This window comes from Nicotiana sylvestris, chromosome 5, assembly GCF_000393655.2.
Source record: "Nicotiana sylvestris chromosome 5, ASM39365v2, whole genome shotgun sequence".
NCBI classification, from domain to species: Eukaryota; Viridiplantae; Streptophyta; class Magnoliopsida; order Solanales; family Solanaceae; genus Nicotiana; species Nicotiana sylvestris.
The window spans coordinates 129,612,792-129,632,821 of NC_091061.1; the positions used below are offsets into that span (position 1 = coordinate 129,612,792).

The 20,030-nt window shown below is 38.8% G+C and overlaps 1 protein-coding gene and 1 long non-coding RNA gene across 2 annotated transcripts; one reads left to right on the forward strand and one right to left on the reverse strand.

The window, feature by feature from the left end:
• The first annotated feature begins 1,333 nt into the window (after positions 1 to 1,333).
• LOC104235013 (uncharacterized) lies at positions 1,334 to 1,963 on the forward strand. Its single transcript, XM_009788682.1, has one exon. The coding sequence runs from the start codon at positions 1,334 to 1,336 to the stop codon at positions 1,961 to 1,963; it is 630 nt and encodes a 209-aa protein (XP_009786984.1).
• Positions 1,964 to 8,428: 6,465 nt separating this feature from the next.
• LOC138891292 (uncharacterized) lies at positions 8,429 to 19,551 on the reverse strand. Its single transcript, XR_011407675.1, has 2 exons — positions 19,044 to 19,551; positions 8,429 to 9,483 (listed from the first exon to the last, which is right to left on the reverse strand). It is a non-coding gene; the product is annotated as an uncharacterized lncRNA (long non-coding RNA).
• Between the last annotated feature and the right edge of the window lie 479 nt (positions 19,552 to 20,030).

A 20,030-nucleotide genomic window follows, 5' to 3' on the forward strand; every position in this document is an offset into this window, starting at 1 on the left:
CGTTGGTCATGTGAGGCCATTGTCATTAATGATAATTGTGGTCATGTATGGCATTTGATTATTAAACTCTACAGGGAGAATGGGTAGTAGTGTTGTTACAAAGGCGACCCTACCAAAGTTATATAGATCACGGGGAGTTGAACATTCGACGACGAATGTTTCTAAGGGGGGAAGGATGTTACATCTCACATTTTTGTATGTTATAAGTTTCGTCTTCAATTAATCGACGTATTCTCGGGGATGAGAATATCTTGAGTTTAGTGTATTTACGCTAATTGTAACAAGCGAGAAATAAGTATCATGAAGGATAAAAGGTTACATGAATTAAAGAAAATGAGTTTCGTTGAAAATGGGCAATTTGGGATAAAGTACGGGTCGAACGATACTACCTGATAATTATGGACTAGTACTATACAAGGTACCATATGGCCGTGATAATATATATATATATATATATATATATATATATAAAGTATATTAAAAATGAGTAGTATTTTTAGGTAATTTGAGATAATTCTTAATTATACGGGAAATTGGTTAATTACTGGGTAACGGAACATTACCCAGTTAACTAATAAGTGGATAAAAATTACCAAATTTACACCCCAAAAGAAATGTGGCAGCCCCCTTTTAGTTTAAGGTGACTCATTATCCATCTTTACATGTGTCACATTAAGGTTTAAGTGGCAAGAAAGAGACGTTTTATAAGTCTTATCAAAATAAGACTTACTTATAAGCAAAACTCAAACGTCCATTTTCACTTTCATTACTGGTAGATTTTCAGCTTGAAGTTCATTGTGCACCATTAAAGTTGGAGTAAATTCTCCATTTTCTTGCATGAAATCATCCCAATCATTCGAACCAAAGGCTACTGCATAACCCATTACGAGCTTATAAGCATTATACATGAATCATTCCTTCAAAAATGTTCTATCTTTGGTCCACAAGAAATATTACAAACAAAAGCTAAATAACTCACTTTGATTTATATATATATAATCTTCTTCAAAAATGTTAAAAACAGAAGCGGATTCTGTGACCTCGGGTGTGCACTAGGTCATATCTTCAGGTTCTTCCAATCGGGAGTTGGTACCTCCCGTTTTCCTGTTTATCTCTTTATGATAATTAAATTCTGCCTATCTTGTTAGCATTACTTTAAGCATATTATTAGCGCACTTGTAGTTGCTACTTGTTACCTTCTAGTTGGGCCCTATTCTGTGCTAGTGCTTGTCCGTACTCTATCGTGGCTGTAGTTTGGGATGGTAGAGTAAGGTCATGTCCTCAGGGGGTACGGAGGGTGGGGAGGGGGGTGAGGAGGGGGTCAGAGGATAGGATGGGAGGCAATGAGGGTAAGGGGATAAAGGGAGCTTGTAGGTTGCGGATCGGGTCATGGAATATAGGCACGCTGACGGGTAAGTCTATTGAGCTAGCGAAGATTCAACAGAAAAAAGGAGTAAATATAGCTTGTGTCCAGGAAACAAGGTGGGTAGGGTCGAAGGCGAGGAATGTGTACTGGTATAAGATGTGGTACTCTAGAGTCGTGAAGGGTAAGAATGAAGTGGGTATCTTGGTTGATAGGGACCTTAGAGAGTCGGTGGTTGAGGTTAGGCAGGTGCATAACAGACTAATGTTTATTAAGTTGGTGATAGGTGAGTGCACCCTCAATGTCGTTAGTGCCTACGCGCCACAAGCGGGCTTGGATGAGGAGGTTAAAAGGCATTTCTGGGAGAGTTTGGACGAGGTTGTGCGTAATATTCCACCCTCTGAGAGGTTATTTATAGGAGGGGATTTCAATGGCCACATTGGGTCGGTTGCTGGTGACTATGGTGAGGTGCATGGTGGCTTCGGCTTTGGGGATAGGAACAGAGGAGGTTCCTCGCTATTGGATTTCCCTAAGGCTTTCGAGCTGGTGATTGCGAACTCGAGTTTTCCGAAGAGGGAAGAGCATCTAGTAACTTTCTGAAGTTCAATTGTGAAAACTCATATTGATTACCTCCTCCTCAGAAGGTGTTATAGAGGGTTGTGCAGGGATTGCAAGGTTATCCCGGGTGAGACCCTCGCGACCCAGCATAGGCTCTTGGTTATCCCAGGAAGAAGAGGTATGCTCGTGGTCAACCGAGGATTAGGTGGGGAGCCTTAACTAAGGATAAAGCCCAGGAGTTGGAGGGGAGGTTATCGGTTATGGGAGAATGGAGGAGTAGTGAGGACGCCAATGCTATGTGGGCTACGACGGCGAATTGCATTAGGGAGGCAGCAAGAGAGGTGCTAGGGATTTCGAAGGGTCACTCTGGCAGGCACCAAGGCAACTAGTGGTGGAATGACATAGTCCAAGGCAAAGTGGAGGTGAAGAAGGAAGCGTATACAAAGTTGGTAGGGAGCACATGCGAGGAGGAGAGGAGAGCGAATAGAGAGAGGTACAAACACGGAGGCTAAGAATGCACTATTTGGCCGACTGTATGAGGAATTTGGGGAGAAAGGCGGGGATAAAAATTTGTTTCGATTGGATAAAGAGAGGGAGATGAAGGCTTAGGATCTGGATCAAGTGAAGTGCATCAAAGACGAGGACGGTAGAGTCTTGATGGGGGAGTCCCAAATTAAAAAGAGATGGAAGATGTACTTTCAGGGTCTTCTAAATGAGGAAGGGGACTGTGATATAGTGCTAGGGGATCTGGGGCATTCAGAGAGTCTCCGAGACTTTGGGTATTGTAGGCGTATTAAGTTGGAGGAGGTCGTGGGGGCTATGCGTAAGATGAGTCGGGGCAGAGCGACCGGGCCAGATGAAATTCCGGTTGAGTTCTGGAAGTATGTGGGTAGAGCAGGCTTGGAGTGGTTGACTGGGCTATTTAATGTTATTTTTAGGACGAAGAGGATGCCAGATGAGTGGAGGTGGAGTACAGTGGTTCCATTGTACAAGAACAAAGGTGATATTCAGTGTTGTAACAACTATAGGGGTATCAAGTTACTAAGTCATACCATGAAAGTTTGGGAGAGGGTAGTGGAGGCGAGGGTGAGGAATATAGTGTCTATATCTGACAACCAGTTCGGGTTCATGCCGGGTCGCTCGACCACAGAAGCTATCCATCTTATTAGGAGGTTGGTGGAACAGTACAGGGATAGGAAGAAAGATTTGCACATGGTGTTTATTGACATGGAGAAAGCGTATGACAAGGTCCCTAGGGAGGTGCTATGGAGGTGTCTGGAGATAAAAGGTGTGCCGGTAGCTTATGTTAGAGCGATCAAGGACATGTATGATGGAGCTAAGACTAGGGTAAGGACTGTGGGAGGCGACTCTGAGTATTTCCCGGTTGTTATGGGGTTACACCAAGGATCAACACTTAGCCCGTTCTTATTTGCCTTAGTAATGGATGCACTAACCCACCATATTCAAGGGGAAGTGCCATGGTGTATGTTATTCGCTGGTGACATAGTACTGATTGATGAGACGCGGGACGATGTTAATGAGAGGTTGGAGGTTTGGAGACAGGCTCTCGAGTCTAAGGGTTTCAAATTGAGCAGGACTAAGACGGAGTACCTGGAGGGCAAGTTCAGCGCCGAGTCGAGGGAAGTAGGCATGGATGTGAGGCTTGGATCACAGGTCATCCCCAATAGAGGTAGTTTCAAGTACCTTGGGTCGGTTATTCAAGGGGATAGAGAGATTGACGAGGATGTCACTCACCGCATAGGAGTGGGGTGGACGAAATGGAGGCTAGCATCTGGGGTCTTATGTGACAAGAAAGTGCCACCGATACTCAAAGGTAAGTTTTATAGGGCGGTGGTTAGTCCGGCCATGTTGTATGGGGCAGAGTGCTGGCCAGTTAAGAACTCTCATATCCAGAAGATGAAGGTATCTGAGATGAGGATGTTGAGGTAGATGTGCGGGCACACTAGGATAGATAAGATTAGGAATGACGATATTCAAGAGAAGGTAGGTGTGGCCTCTGTGGAATACAAGATGCGGGAAATAAGACTCAGATGGTTCGGGCACGTGTGGAGAAGAAGCCTGGATGCTCCGGTGAGGAGGTGTGAGCTGCTCGCTTTAGTGGGTTCGAGAAGAGGTAGAGGACGACCTAAGAAGTATTGGGGAGAGGTGATCAGGTAGGAGCTGGCACAATTGCAGATTTCCGAGGACATGGCCCTTGATAGGAAGGTTTGGAGGTCGAGCATTAGGGTTGTAGGATAGGGTGGTAGTCGAGCTTCTCCTCATCCGTTCCAGGGGTGAAGCGAGTTTGAGTAGGTTGGTCCTATACATGCTTGTGATTAATGTAGAGTTCACACTAACCTTACTATTTTCCATAGCTCTAGACCTTAGTTGTGGGTTATGGTTCCATAGCTCCTCCATTCCGGGGGTGAAGCGAGTTTGAGTAGATTGGTCCTAGACAGGCTTGTGGTTAATGTAGAGTTCACACTAACCTTACTGTTTTCCATAGCTCTAGACCTTAGTTGTGGGTTATGGTTCCATAGCTCCTCCATTCCGGGGGTGAAGCGAGTTTGAGTAGGTTGGTCCTAGACAGGCTTGTGGTTAATGTAGAGTTCACACTAACCTTACTGTTTTCCATAGCTCTAGACCTTCGTTGTGGGTTATGGTTCCATAGCAAATGCACAATTTCAATAAATTACTCTATTCATAGAAATACTAGGAGTGTCTATATTCTTGATTTCCCATGTAAATTATTATTATCTTATGTTCATGGGTCACACAATAATACGCAGTTGAAAAGGTTTATGCGGAAGGAATATTGAGATTTTTAAATATTTTTCATGCATTTCAACCATTTATACATGTGCATTGACCCCTGACCAGATGACGTTATAAACACGTATATATGTAAATATATGTATATGGGATATGGGAAAAGGTTACGGCGTTATATATGCACCACCACCTGATCAGTTGGTACATGTTGATGATGTTGCCCACAATGGCCGAGACGATATGATGGGATCCCTTAGTGACTTGATGATATTATGTAACCATACCTATGCATGACACGACATTTATACACACGTGCATGACATTATAAATGTTTCAGAATTTACAAAGTCATTCAAATTTAAAGATGTGTTTCTTTATTCCATGTTTCACCTATGTCTTTTACGTACTAATTTTCATGCCTTACATACTCAGTACACTTTTCGTACTGACGCCCTATTTCACGGGGCCTGTGTTTCATGCCCGCAGGTGCAGTTAGACAAGCTGGCGGTCCCCCATCTTAGGATCCCTGATCAACAAGAGTTGGTGTGCTCCACTTGATTCGGAGCTGCTTTTGGTTTTGGTACGATACGTTTTTATATATATACGGGTATGAGGTAGCTTAGTCCCGTCTTTGTACAGTTATGTTTCTATTAGAGGTCTGTAGACAACCTTGTCGGTTCGACCTACATATGTTGTACGTATATGTATGTATGCCTTTTTGGGAAGATTTCCTTCATGTACTTTATTCTTGTAATTCAACAGATGTTATTCAGGTTTATATCTTAGACGCATGCTTAGGGGTGTTTGATAAGTAGGACTCAGGCACCCGTCGCGGATCATCGGTTAAGGTCGTGACAGTTTCAGAGGATAGAGATTCCAAACTGGAAATGGGAGCAGATCACCATGGATTTTGCAGTTGGGCTCCCATGGACTTCGAGAAAGTTCTATGCTATTTGGGTGATCGTGGATCGGCCGACCAAGTCCGCACACTTTATTCTGGTTGGGACTACTTATTATTCAGAACGGTTGGCTGAGATTTATATTTGCGAGAATGTTCACCTTTACGGTGTGCTATTGTCCATTATTTCTAATCGGGGCACGTAGTTTACATCGTAGTTTTGGAGAGCAGTACAACGAGATTTGGGCACCCAGGTTGAGTTGAGTATAGCATTTCACCCTCAGACGGACGAACAGTCTAAGCGCTGTCACACCTCCTTTTTACCTACATCCGCAAGGGCATAAGGGAGTTTTTCCAATTAAAGGATAATCGAAAACGGGATTTATTATTAAAGATTTAGAGTCGCCACTTGGGAGATTTATGGTGTCCCAAGTCACTGGTTGAATCCCGAATCGAGGAGAAGATTGACTCTGTATTACAGTTCGCGAACCAGAAATCTGAGTAAGGAATTCTGTTCACCCGGGAGAAGGTGTTAGGCATTCCCGAGTTTCGTGGTTCTAGCACGGTCGCTCAACTGTTATATTTGGCTTAAATAATCTGATTTTAACAATTATGAATCTATGTGCAAATTTTAACCTTAACCGCTTTTATTCATTTTTAAAGAAAATTGCAACGTCATTAAAACAAGTCTTAAACCACGTCACATAAATGCACTCGTGGTTTTTGGACATACTTTAACATCGTAGGGATTTGGATTTGGGTCACATAAATGCGCACCCGAGTTTAGGGAGGTAATGTTATTAAAATACGCGCCTAAAGAGACTAACGCGTTATTATTTTGGGGAAGGTCGTGAAATTCGCTAAACGGCCCGTCCCGAAATCTAAGTATTTTAATATATACAATTGTCGAGGCACCCGCAATTTATGTATTTTGTTTAGCGAGACTCATCCTGTTTTATTATTTTAAAGTGCAAACCTAGAGCAATCTATAGTTTTCTACTTAATTTGTCTCTAAAATAAAAAGAAAGGCCCTAATTAATTTGTTACTGGACTGATGCAAACTAAGTAATATTTTGCACCAACATCCGACCATTGGGCTCCGATGTGAGCCCAGTAGAGGGAATTAAAACCAGATATACACCATAAAATCGGCCACAACAGACCTTGGCCCATGCCTAAATGAGAAAGAGGCCAAAACTGGCCTGGGCCGTGCATCAATTATCCTGAGGCCCAAACGTTTAGGGACTAGCCTGTTAAGTCCTGTCTTTTACACTAAATGGAATTTCAATTTAATTAAGAACACAAATCTGATGAATCTACTACTAAAATTAACTAGCCAGTAAAATAAATTCAATGCAACATTAAACATGAGCTGGAAAGCAACTGATTTCAGATTTCATGACCCACATAAACTGCCTATGATCACAATTTCAAACATGGTGCATACTAGTTGAAATTTTAAATTTCCTACTATGACTCATTTTTATTAAAATGCTGACTCATGAACTTTGATTAAACACTAACGTGACCACATATGAGAATTGAAACTCAAGAATTAAGGATGCTGGACGAAAATGGATTGCCTAAATTAACCTTACGAATTACATATCTCATATCTACTTTTAACTTTCTGATTTCGAACCCACACACAACCATTCAAACTCAGAATTATAGATTAACTCACATCATCACTACTAAATATAAAGCTCCCATGATCAGAAGAAGTATCACACTACTTTAAAAGTCTACAGCCTAATTAATCACAGCTTGAAAATACCATTTATACAGATCTAGGAAAACCGGAAATTAACTAAACTAATAGAAACTATTCTGTTAGTCCAGCATGGAATTATTACAACGAATACTCAACTAAACTCATATGCATTTCTAAATATCTAACACACACTTAACGGTTCAAATGCACAAACTTATAATTAACAGTCTATCAGTACGGTTATTATAGTATAATGAAAGCAGTAAATCAACAATAGGCCTCCACTTCATTCATTTTCAACTGGATATTTTCATACATCGAGTTTCAGGACATGTACCTGGTATGTAGAACAGAAAAATGGGGTAAGAAATCAGCAACAGCAAACAACAAAATACAGCAACAGAAAGCCCAACACAGTAGCTTCAACACCTCAATCCAGAAATTCCAGCAACACGGAGAAAACCAGTAAAAATGGAGAAAAAAAATAGTCCGGAAATCCAAGTTTAATTACTTTTATCTTATTTAAAATCTCACTTTTTTTACTTTTTAAAAGAGAATTTCACTTTAAACTTTTCTTAAAAAACAATCCACTTTCTTTTGCTTTTCTTTTAAAAATGCTACTTTCTTATACTTTAAATTTTTTAAAATTTTCAGATACCTTTATATTTATTTTTTAATTCCAACTTTCTTTTACTTTTTATTTTTTTTTTAAATTTTCACAAAACTTTACTTTTATTTTTTAAATTTTCTACTTTCTTTTACTTTTTAAAAGAGAATTCCACCTACTTTTACTTTTATTTTTTTTATTCAATACTTTTCTTTTTCTTATTTTTTAAATCACTCACAAAAATTAAAAAAAATAATATTTTTTCGGATTTTTTTTTATTATTTTAAAAATAAAATAATATTAATAGTAATAATTCACCTTTTAAATTTTGTATTTTTACCCTATAATAAAAAGTGTAACAAAGCTAAAAATTGTAGGTTAAAAACCCCTAAAATATTTACATAGAAGAAGTGATAAAAAAATTTAAATATTATCAAAAATTAGGTGCTCACAGCTGCCCCTCTTTGTTTGGAAACATGAAGAGTTTTCAAGCAAAGATAAGGTGAGTCAGATGACTAATTTTTAAACATATTTTTATTCAAAAGGGAAGAAATAAGGATAAGAGAAAAGAGAAAGGGTGCAACCGAGTCTTGGTTTTGGACAACCTACATATCCCGGGTTATAGGGGAATCAGGTTGCGTGTAGTTCAAGAAGTTTGGTAGCTGGGACTACCATGAAGCTGCGATTTTACTGTTACTGTTGTTGCTGCTGCTGATACTTTCTACTGACCTCCTTATTACACCATGACAAAAATGAAGAAGCTAGACTAAGCTATAATCTATGCTTTACAAAGATTTATTTCCAAACCTAATCTTGTGACTGATGTTGCCTTGTTGATTTGTGATTCCTCTGCTGTTTCTTTACTTCTGGCTCGACTTGTGGTCTTCCTTCTGATTTCTGTTGGGGATTTTTGTTGTAACCCTCCGCTTTACTGACTTCAAACTTCAATGTATTTCCTCTGTTATATGGGCGGGCTCCCAACTTCAAAACTTGAAAAATGAAGAGACTGAAATGTATTTCCTGCTCTCCAGGCGGGCTCCTGACTGCTAAACTTGAACTGCTTCTCCCTGTTCTCCAAGCGGGTACCTTATTGCTAGACTTGAAATGTATTCCTTGCTCTCCAGGCGGGCTCTGACTGCTATCTTGAAATGTATTCCCTGCTCTTCAGGCGGGCTTCTGAATTCAACCAAAATAGACGAAAACAAAGGAAATTTTTCTGCCCCAGTTTGGGTATCTGGGAACATATGTAAGTGTAAAACGAATCACATTACCAAATATCAATAAGAACTTGAAAACTAAAACTTGAATTGTACTCCCTTGTTCTCCAGGCGGGCTCCTGACTGCTGAACTTGAATGTATTCCCTGCTCTCCAGGCGGGCTCCTGACTGCTAACTTGAACTGTTACTCTTTGTTCTCCAAGTGGACGCCTGATTGCCAAAACTTGAATTGTATTCCCTTGCTCTCCAGGTGGGCGCCTGATTGCCAAAACTTGAATTGTATTCCCTTGCTCTCCAGGTGGGCGCCTGATTGCTGAAAATTGACTTGCTTCTCCGTGTTCTCCAAGCGGGTCCCTGATTTCAACAAAATAGATAAAACAAAGAAAATTTTCTTCCCCAGTTTGGTAGCTGGGCGCATATGTGAGTGTTAAACTGAATCATATTACCAAATATTACTAAGAATTTGAAATCTATGTCCCATTATCCAGGGGGTCCGGACAACTCTTAACTAAACGACAATTTTAAATTTAAGCTATATCTTTTAAATGTATGACTTCCGCTAAATCTTGTTATCTAAGAGGGTCTCAAACTACTCCCCATTATCCAAGAGGGTCCTGACAACTCTTAACTTAACGACAATTTTAAATCTAAGTTATATCTTCTAAAGGTGTTACTTCCGCTAAATCTTGTTATCTAAAAGGGTCGGTCTTAAACTATTCCCCATTATCCAGGAGGGTCCTGACAACTCTTAATTAAACGACAATTTTAAAGCTGAATTATATCTACTGAAGGTATGTCATATGCTAAATCTTGTTATCCAAGCCAATTTTAAACTACGTCCCATTATCCAGGAGGGTCCTGACAATCAAAAATTAAGTCTTATCTTAAGAGTGACAATTTTACGGCTAAACTATATTACCCTACAACAGAACTTATGTTAAATCTTGTTATCTAATGGAAATCTTAAAGCTAGATCTCATTATTTAGGAGGGTCCTAAAAACTCCTAATTGAATCCTATCTTAAACATGCAATCTTTGAAACTAACTTATATTCCTTTGGGGTACATTTATGCTAGATTTTTCTATTTATGATTGTTTCATTTTTTTAAACTAGGTCCGATTTTCTAGGAGGGTCCTGACAACTCCTAGCTGAATTCTATCTACAGAAAAAAAATTTGAAACCAACTTATATTCTTTTGGGGTACATTTATGCTAGATGTTACTACTCATGATTGTTTTGAATTTTAAACTAAGTCCCATTTTCCAGGAGGGTCCTGAAAATTTCAAATTAAATCTCACCTTAAGAGTGACAACTTCAAAGCTAAATCATATTTCCTAAAGGTAAAACTTACGCTAAATCTTATTTTCTATGAAGGTCTTAGAACTAAATCCCATTGTCCAGGAGGGTCCTGAACACTTAAACTAAATCCCATTATCCAGGAGGGTCCTGAACACTTAAAACTAAATCCCATTATCCAGGAGGTTCCTAAAGAGCCGAGAATGAACTTACCTGAGCCATGCTTTCTTTCTGGAGGATCTCTGCAGAACAGATAAAATTCCTTACCTCTGAACCATGCTTTTCCTCATTGAGGGTTCCTACAGATCGAACAAATTTTCCTTTCCCCTTCTCCAACCGCCTTTGTGCTGACAAAATTTGTGCATGACACTTGAAAAAAAATTCAAACTTCCAAGCTTTGATTTGGACACAATTTTCGTCCCTGTTTCAAACAAAGAAAACGTGTGAGTTTATAAATATGGTGGTTGGTTTGTGGCCTTAACTTTGAGGGCGATTGCTCCTTCACTTCCTATGATAACTTTGGTTTCAACTTGAAAGACATTGCCTGTTTATTGACTGACCACTTTCTCTGTCACCCTTATCACAGAAAATACCTCTGATCCATTCAGACCCAATACCTTCTATCTGTTATATTGCTCATGAACCGACATCTACCAAACCTTTCTGTTTCACATGATCCCCACGGTATATTGATTATTACCAACTTCAATGCACACATTTTTCTTTCCCGATTTAAATCACTAGCCTTGGTCTTGAGATCTATTGCTCCATTACGTTCCATGATAGCTTTGATTTCTGCATGGAAGATCTTGCTTGTCACTGGTTTACCACCTTTTTTTTCTTGTATTTCACATGGATCCCAACGCATGTTGATTGTTACCAACTCAGTGTATATGATGTTCTTCCTTGACTTAAACCACTGGCCCTGGCCTTGAGGTCTACTGCTCCCTCGCTTGCCATGATAACTTTGATTTCTGCTTGGAAGACCTCGCTTGCCACTAGTTAACCACTTTTGTCAATCTTAACACAGAAGATACATTTGATCCGTTCACCTAACACCCTTTATTTGTTGCATTGTCTATGGATTGATATGTACCAAAGCTTTGTATTTCACAAGGATCCCAAAGCAAGTTGATTGTTACCAGTTCAGTGCGCTTGTTATTCTTTACTGACTTATGATGCTTTGATGTGCAAGCCAGATCTCATTTTGTGCACTTGGAAAGATGGTGGCAAATTTTGAAGTCATTTCTCACTTATTTTGACCAAACAGACTCGGGAAGAGGAAGTAAATAAGACAAGAGGAACAGAGTAAAGGACAAAGGAAAGAGATGATTCCTAACAAGAAAATTACAAAGTAGAAACCTATTAGATGTGGATACCAACTCTAATGACCATGACATGCACCTGTGGCCTATTCTGTTGAGCAAGTCTAATGTTCAACTCCTGTTATACCCCTAAACCGTGAAACTGGGCTTCAATGCTCTGATTATCCAATCCAATTCACAGTCCTTATTCGACTTGTAATGCCCGAAGGGTTTTCACCATCAAGCCTCTCTCATTTTGTTCTTTCTCTCAACTTACCGTCGCCTTACGGTGCCCGCGAGGGTTTTCACCTATAAGACTCTCTCATTTTTATTTCTCTCAGCTCCCGTCGCCTTACGTTGCCTATTGAAGGTTTTCACCTCTAAGACTCTCATTTTATTTCTCTGCTTGGACCAGAGTGCTTCCCCTGATATGATTCACCTCTACTCGCTTGACTTGGCATCTCTCGAAAACTGGTCGGAAGGTCTTTCTTTGGACCGTAATGTGGGCTTTGGATAGGGTTAGGAAGAAAGGATATCAAAGGCTCAAAACAATTTGAATGGGTTCAAAATTACAACTTTCGGAATCAGATTTCCTACCACAACCACCACTTCTGCCCCAGTTTCATTGCTTGGGGACTTTTGGATTTTTATTTTGATGAGACCGAACCGTGAGGCTGCCTACGTATCCTTAAAAGGAATCAGGTCGAACGTAGTTCATGTCATAAAAATTACTTTGTTTGTTGTGTTTTTTTTTCTTTTCTCTTTCTTCTCTCTTTTTTCTCATTTGCTTTTCTCTTTTTCTTTTTATTATTTTTCTTCTTCTTTTCTCTTTTCTTTTTTTTTCTTTTTTTTTTCTCTTTTTCTTTCTTTCTTTCTCTTTCCTTTTCTTTCTCTTTCCTTTTCTTTCTCTTTTTCTTTCTTCCTTTTCTTATCTTTCATGCTTGTGTTTCTGATATTCGCTACTGATTCCGAAAGAGAGGTATGAAAGAAAATAAATAAGGCTCAAAAAGGGTGACGAGGGATAAAGGGTTTAGATATAAGAAAAAAATGTCTTCGTCCTTCCAACCTTCAAAACATTCAAGTACAAACAACACAATTAAACAAACCAAGGAAAACATTCGTAACATCTTTTGGTTGCGCCAGACTTGATGACCGTACCCACACATTCGCCTTCTACATTTGTTATATACAAAGCACCATTGGACAACACTCTCACTCTCATTACCACGAACGACCCCCTACAAATTTGGGGCAAACTTGCTTTTATCTTCAAATTGATGCGGCAGGATGTATTTCAATAGGGGTTCTTTATGTTCTATCTGCCCCAGTTTCACACAATTCGGGCTTGAAATGATCTCAAAATGCCTTTACTTATTTCCCTCAAATGTCCTTACATCTTCAACATTGTTTCATTACTTCGTGATTAAACTGACTTTTAAAACCAGGCTGAGAATTACGCGTGCATGTCACGTCACTAGAGTCAACAGGAAATGGACTATAAAAGGAAAAAAGAACTAAACAAAAATGACTAGAAATAATAGAAAACAAAAACTTGCATTAGACAGATGGTGAAAGGATTTGGACAATAAAACAGACAAACTAGACTGGGGTTACAAACCTAGAACAAACCTAGAAAACACTAAGCAGGCTACTAGACTAAACAAACTAGGCAAAATAAGAGGATATAAGGGTTTGAGTCACAAGACAATATTTGGATTACAACCCTGAAATAACCCGGACAACAGAAATGACAACAAAATAAACCACCAAAACTCCTCCCTGGCTAACCAAGAAAGGAGCATCTTTCCAATTGCCAAGCTCGGCATCTTAGCCACTGAATTCCGCATCAACATTACTAGGACCTTCACAAACTTCCATCACATTGTTCTTAACAAATTGCTTTTGGGTTCCCTTTGCTGGCTCGTTCTTAAGAATCAACCTCTGATAGCACTGAAAACTTTGCAGCGCGTGGACCTTCGAGGATCTCAGAAGAATTTTCATATTCCTTTTCAAAACAAATCATACTCACCATATGCGTCTCATTACGAGCAGGCGATGGACTTTGGTTAGTGTCTGCTGCATATGGATTTTGCACGACAATGTCACCTGCATCAATAAGCTTCTGAATTGCTTTCTTCAGATTCCAACACTTCTCTATGTCATGCCCCGGGGCATTTGAGCAATATGCGCACCTTTGAGAAAAATCAAACTTCTTTGACAGAGGGTTTGGCATTTTTATATGAATCGGCTTCAACATGTCCAATTGCTTCAACTTTTGGAACAAAATGGCATATGATTCTCCAATAGGTGTGAAAGCCTTTTCTTTTTTCAGCAACCTCTCATTCTTAAATGCTTGATTGGGCCGGAAACCTGATCCAGGGGGTTTTCGATAGGCTCGTGGGGGTGGATAGGCATTTTGTGGAGCTGGGTACTGAGAGAGTGATGTACAATTTTGGGAGTTCCGTGGAGAGAAGTGGCATTGGGGAGGATCATCTGGTGCATCAGGATATCCCCGGGAATGATATCGAGGCTGGGAGTGTTGATCGGGAAAGCCCATCGGATCATCTTTTCTGTTTCTCTTTCTTCCACCCAAGCTTACTGGGATGTTCTGAATGTCTTTCGAACAACTCATGATTTTGCCTGACTTGATTCCCTCTTCTACTAGCTCCCCCATTTTTAACACATCTTTGAAAGGCTTTCCCAAGGCCGGGATCAAATGACTGAAGTAGGTGGGCCCTTGGGCTCGTAGGAAAAGCTCAACCATTTCTTCTTCACCAATCGGGGTATTGACTCGAGAAGCCTATTCCCTCCATCTGAGCCCAAACTCTCTAAAGCTTTCCTCTGGCTTCTTTTCCATTTTAGATAGGGAGGACCAGTCTAGGGTAACGCCTGATCTGTACTGAAAGTATCGAACAAAATCTTGAGTCATGTCTCCCAATGTAGGCCACTTCCCAACATCTTGACGAATATGTCAGTCCAAAGCTGCCTCAGTTAGGCTCTTACTGAAATATGCCCTCAACAGGACATCTTTCTCTCCAACACTTCTCATTTCACTGCAATAGACCCTCAGGTGGGTTACCGGATCTCCACACCCATCATACAAATTAAATTTTGGCACTTTGAACCCCGCGGGCAGGCGAACGTCATGGGACACATACAGTTCTTTGTAAGCCATGCTACCCTGGTCTTCACTTCCTTGTTTGTTCTTCAAGGATTTTTCTATGCCTTTCAGCCTCTTGGGTATCCCTTCTTTCCCTTCTCTTCCTGTTAACCTTTCATTTTCAACATGAAGCTTATCCCGAGGGCTCTTCTTGTATGAGTCAAGAACCTTGTAGGCAACCTCTGCGGGGTAGTTTTGGTCATGAGCTTTGAGTGGATATTCATTGTTGGGAATAGTGGATATGACAGGAGGGCACTTTTGGGAAAAGATAGTTGGAGGACGAGTGATGGAGCTACTAAGGTGGTTGGGAAAGTTGTGATAAGTGGGTAGATCTGGAGAGTATGGAGGATCATCTGACATTGTGTCCGGAGTTTGGGTAAGGGCAACATCTAGGAAGCTAGGTGGTGGCGGGGGTAGTGTCTTCCTAGTCATCCAAGCCTGATACATGTCCGCCATGTGTTGTCTTAACATCTCTACCTCTTCAACCAACCCATTGTCCTGTTCAACCAACTGCTTTTGGGCACCGGTATCAACCAACTCAGTTTTGTTGTTGTCTGCCATTGCCTTTTGACTTTGTGTTGTAGAGAAGAGTTACCACTTTAAAAACCACAAATCAACCACCCTTCTGCTATGAATATAACAAAATGAGGCCATCACGTTAGTGTTAGGGCATTTAACAACAAAAATATCACATTGCGTGCAATGCACCTAGCCACAATTAACGGTTCTAGAATGACTTCGAGGGTCATAAGGTCACTTGGCATCATCCCAATTTGTTCATTTCAACCTCTCTTTTCTTTGTTTTTCTAGCACTTGCTTGATCATTTTTCTTCCTCTTTTTTTCCTAATTATCACTCTTTTCTTTCCTCTCATTTCTCACATCCCATAATTTCACCTTTTTTTCTTTTCTTTTTTCCCCTTTTTTTTTCCTTCTTTTTTTTCTTTTTAAAAAAATAAAAGGATTCGATCGAACCCTATGTAGGTTGCTTACGTATCATGACGCCGCATGAATCAGATTTTTGTGTAGTTTTGGAAGATCATGAATAAAGTAAATAAACTAACTTTTTTTGAATTTTTTATTTTATTTTTTCGAAAGAAGGACTTATAAAGAAGAAACAGAATATTTTTGAATTTTGATTTTCTTCAAAATTTTTGCAAAGAAAGACTTCTAAAGAAGAAAGAAAATATTTTTGGAATTTTATTTTGAACTTATGAAAGAAATGCTTCTAAAAAAAGAAAATATTTTTGAATTTTGAATTTTCTTTTCAATTTTGAAAGAATAATGAAAATATTTTTGGATTTTTGGATGAAATCAAAAGAAAATATTTTTGTATATTTTTTTTAAAAACAATTAGGGTCTAAAAGAAAGGCTTTCTAAAGAAGCAAGTAATGAAAAATATTTTTGAATTTTTTGAAAATTGGGGTCTAAAAAAAAGACTTTTCTAGAGAGGAAGTAGAGGAAAATATTTTTTGGATTTTTTTGAAAATTATGGGCCGGAACCGATGAGGTTTGCCTACGCATCTCACATTCGGTGAGAATCAGACCCGCGTAATTCGCCCAGTTTTGACGGAACAGGAAAACATGACACTTAAAAATTTTGGCTCGTTTTGAAATGACTTTTTTTTCCTAGAATATTGGCAGATTTTCAGAAATTTCTAAATATTTACCTCACTTTTTGTTTCTTTTTTCTTCTTTCTCCTCTTTTTTGATTTTCTTTATTTTATTTTATTTTTTCATTTTCTTTCCCTATTCTAGAAGCCAGTCAACATGTAAGCCGAAACAGACAGATACGCAAGTAGCACGTAAGATGCATCAGTATGGTCTTTTAATTTGGGTACACCTATCCTAGACGGACTCAACCCCTGTGTTGAGTCCCCAAAGTCAAATGCAAGTGATGCAAACAAGCGTTCCTACTAGGGATCCGACATGAGGCTATGTTATTCTAGGTTTAAAACCTGGGTGTATTATTCTAGACCCGGCTTACCCGAGCGGACAGCTCGAGCCGGGGGGGGAGGGGGCAGCGTACCGGGAATACAGAAGCTTCACCGGCTTTGCAACTTCTCTGAACCTCGTTCTAAATTTGGGATATGACTCTAACAGAAAAGAAGTCACACGAAGAGCACACTTCCCAAATGATTCAGAAGACTCAGAGAGAAGAAGGATTTCGTGACAATTTATATACAGTTCAAGCAAAATCAAAGTGATAAAAGCGGCATTTAGCACATTTGGTTCAAACATGTAAAAATCACATAACAAATAAAAGCCAATCATAAGAGCTATTCTAAGCTCGAATTTTGAACACTGAACCAGAGATTCTGGGTTCGATCACCAGCAGAGTCGCCAGAGCTGTCACACCTCCTTTTTACACTACCCGAAGGTAGAATAAGGGAGTTTTTCCAATTTAAGTGACATTATTCGAAATAGGATTATTTATTCATTTTTATTCAGAGTCGCCACTTGGGATGGTTTGTTTTTTGGTGTCCCAAATCACCGGTTTATTTTTTAAATCCCAAACCGAGGAAATTTCGACTTTCCTTTTGAAGTCTGCGAACCAGAAATTCTGAATAAGGAATTCTGTTAATCCAAGGGAAGGTGTTAGGCACCCCCGGATTCCGTGGTTCTAGCACGGTCACTTAAACTATCATAATTGGCCTATTATCTGATTTTAATACATGTTTTAGTCTATGGTATAATTTTGAATTATTAACCGCTTTTAATTAATTTTTAGGAAAATTCAACGTTATCAAAAACATCTCTTTGAACCACGCCACATGAAATGCACCCGCGGTCCGCGACACATTATATTTAACGTTGTTAAGATTTGGATTTGGGTCACATGAAATGCACACCCGAGTTTAGGAAAGTAATTTTTAAAATAGCGCGCCTAAAACAACTACGCACTTTCAACTTTGCGAGGGCCATGGAAAATTCAACTAATGGCACACCTCAATTTCTAAAGGATTAAAATTAATTAAGTGAGGGCCATGAGTTTAGGGGTTTTATTTGTCATGGCACACCTCAAGTTATTTTAAAGGATTGTACTTAACTAAAGCAAATTAGGATGTTCATGAATTATTCCGTAAGCTACTTTGAGACTTGTTGTGAGGCCAAGAGTTTATACACATGGGTTTATTGAAATAAAAGAGCTTGTTGCTTTCAAAGGATTGCTTGCGTCTTTACCAATTCATTTGCTGCAAAATTTGATGTTTCTTTATTCAACTTAAACATGGCCTAGGTCATACACCCCACTGCCCATATCTACGTATGTATATAAAATATATTCATGTCCCATTATTAACAAGGTGCAATTTTAAAGGAAACTTCTCTATTACAAATGATTTTTAAACATGTACTATTTCATGTCACTACTATTATCTTTACATTTCAAATCATAAATATTTAAAGTATTCCAACAACAAAACTAAGCACAATATTATGAACCTTCAAAATCCAAAGACGCCAAAATTTCAAGTTGTGAGAACGAGGCCTGAGTCTCCTCGAACACATATGGGTCTGTCATGGGAATTCACAGTTGAAGGTTTCTTGGCATGGAACGTTCTCTACCTTTTTGTTTATTTTTCTCTAGCCTATTTTTTTTTTTCAATCGAATACTATGCTTAAGAGAGATTCAAGAACAAATGCTATATGCAAACAGAATAGGAATAAGAGTAGGGCGACTTTGAAGAAGAGAACATTTTCATTCAACGCTATTTTTGTTCAAACACTTGACAAAAGAACATATGACTACCGTGTGGAAATCAGCTAACATCCTCCCTAAGTGCAATAACAATCTTTAAGAAAAGAAAGTAGATACCAAGTTACTCGTTTTGAGTTTCAACCGACCAAATACCTGATTTTAACATTCCAATAATTTCAAAGATTAAACAAGAAAAGAATTTCGGACAAATTTATACTTAGACATGTTAAATCCAAAATCAGAACAAATCTAAAATAATAATTCCAGAACTTAACAGAGAAAGTGAATACAAGTCAAAAATACACATAACGAGTCTATGGATTTGGGCAGAGTCAGCTCATAAGGAAATTAAAATTTTCTCCTGAAAACTAACAGAAGCACTGCATAAGTAAAACCCAACAAATCCATTTTTTAATTATAATTCAAATAAAACTGAACAAAATGGCTAAACACACCTGACAGCAGACCGGCAGATCCGAACAAAGAGCAGCAATAATTTTTCAACCACAGCTTCTTCTTCTTTTTTTTTTTTGAAATTTTCAGATTTGAGAATCCCTTTTGAACTTAGAAAATTCGTGAGAAGGTGAGAGATGGAAGGGGGAGTGCACCGCAACTCTTATGTTTCTGGTGAGTTCGCCGACGACAGAAGCGAAGCAGAAAACGAGGGAGACGGCTGTTGAGGCAACTGAAGGTGTTGGAGATGGAGTTCTGTTCTCTCTCTGTTTTTTCAAGGAAACGACGCCTGGTCTCTAATGGGAAGGGTATCTAATTTTGGATATCATGAAGGAAAGGCTGCTTTTTCGTTTTTTGAGGGGATATCTGTGTGTATCTTTGGAAAAATGAAGAAGAAGAAAGAAGAAGGGAGGGCCTGAGTGTTGCGCCGTTTTTCTCCCAAGGGATACGAGGGTCTTATGATCTGATCTCTTTTTTGCCTTACCTCCCCTTTTGCGCGAGAGATTAGGGTAAAAAAATGATAAAAAAGGGTAATGAGTCAAAATGGTTATTGGTATTGGAATTGGAATGAGGTTTAAAATTAATTTGGGTCATTTTAGGAGTTGACCCAATTTTAGAAGAAACAAGATCAAAAATATATTCTTCCTAATTTCCTTTTCTCCTTTTTTTCTTTTCTTTAATTAATTAAAATCTTAAATTAATCTAATTTTGTAGAAATTAAAATTCTTTATTTATTTTTAACACTCAAACAACTAATTAACTAAAAAATGTTAATTTTAAAGACTAAAAGTTAAATATGTAAAAATGACAATTTTTAGGATTTTTCTATGATTTAAAAATATTAAAAATGCATGAAATGCAAATAAATAAAGAAAAATTCCTAAAATCAATAAAAAATTATTTTTGGTCTATTTTTTAGGAGTTATTTTCATGTAGGGTAAAAATCACGTGCTCACAAGCGCACTATTCAGATATTGGAGGACATGCTA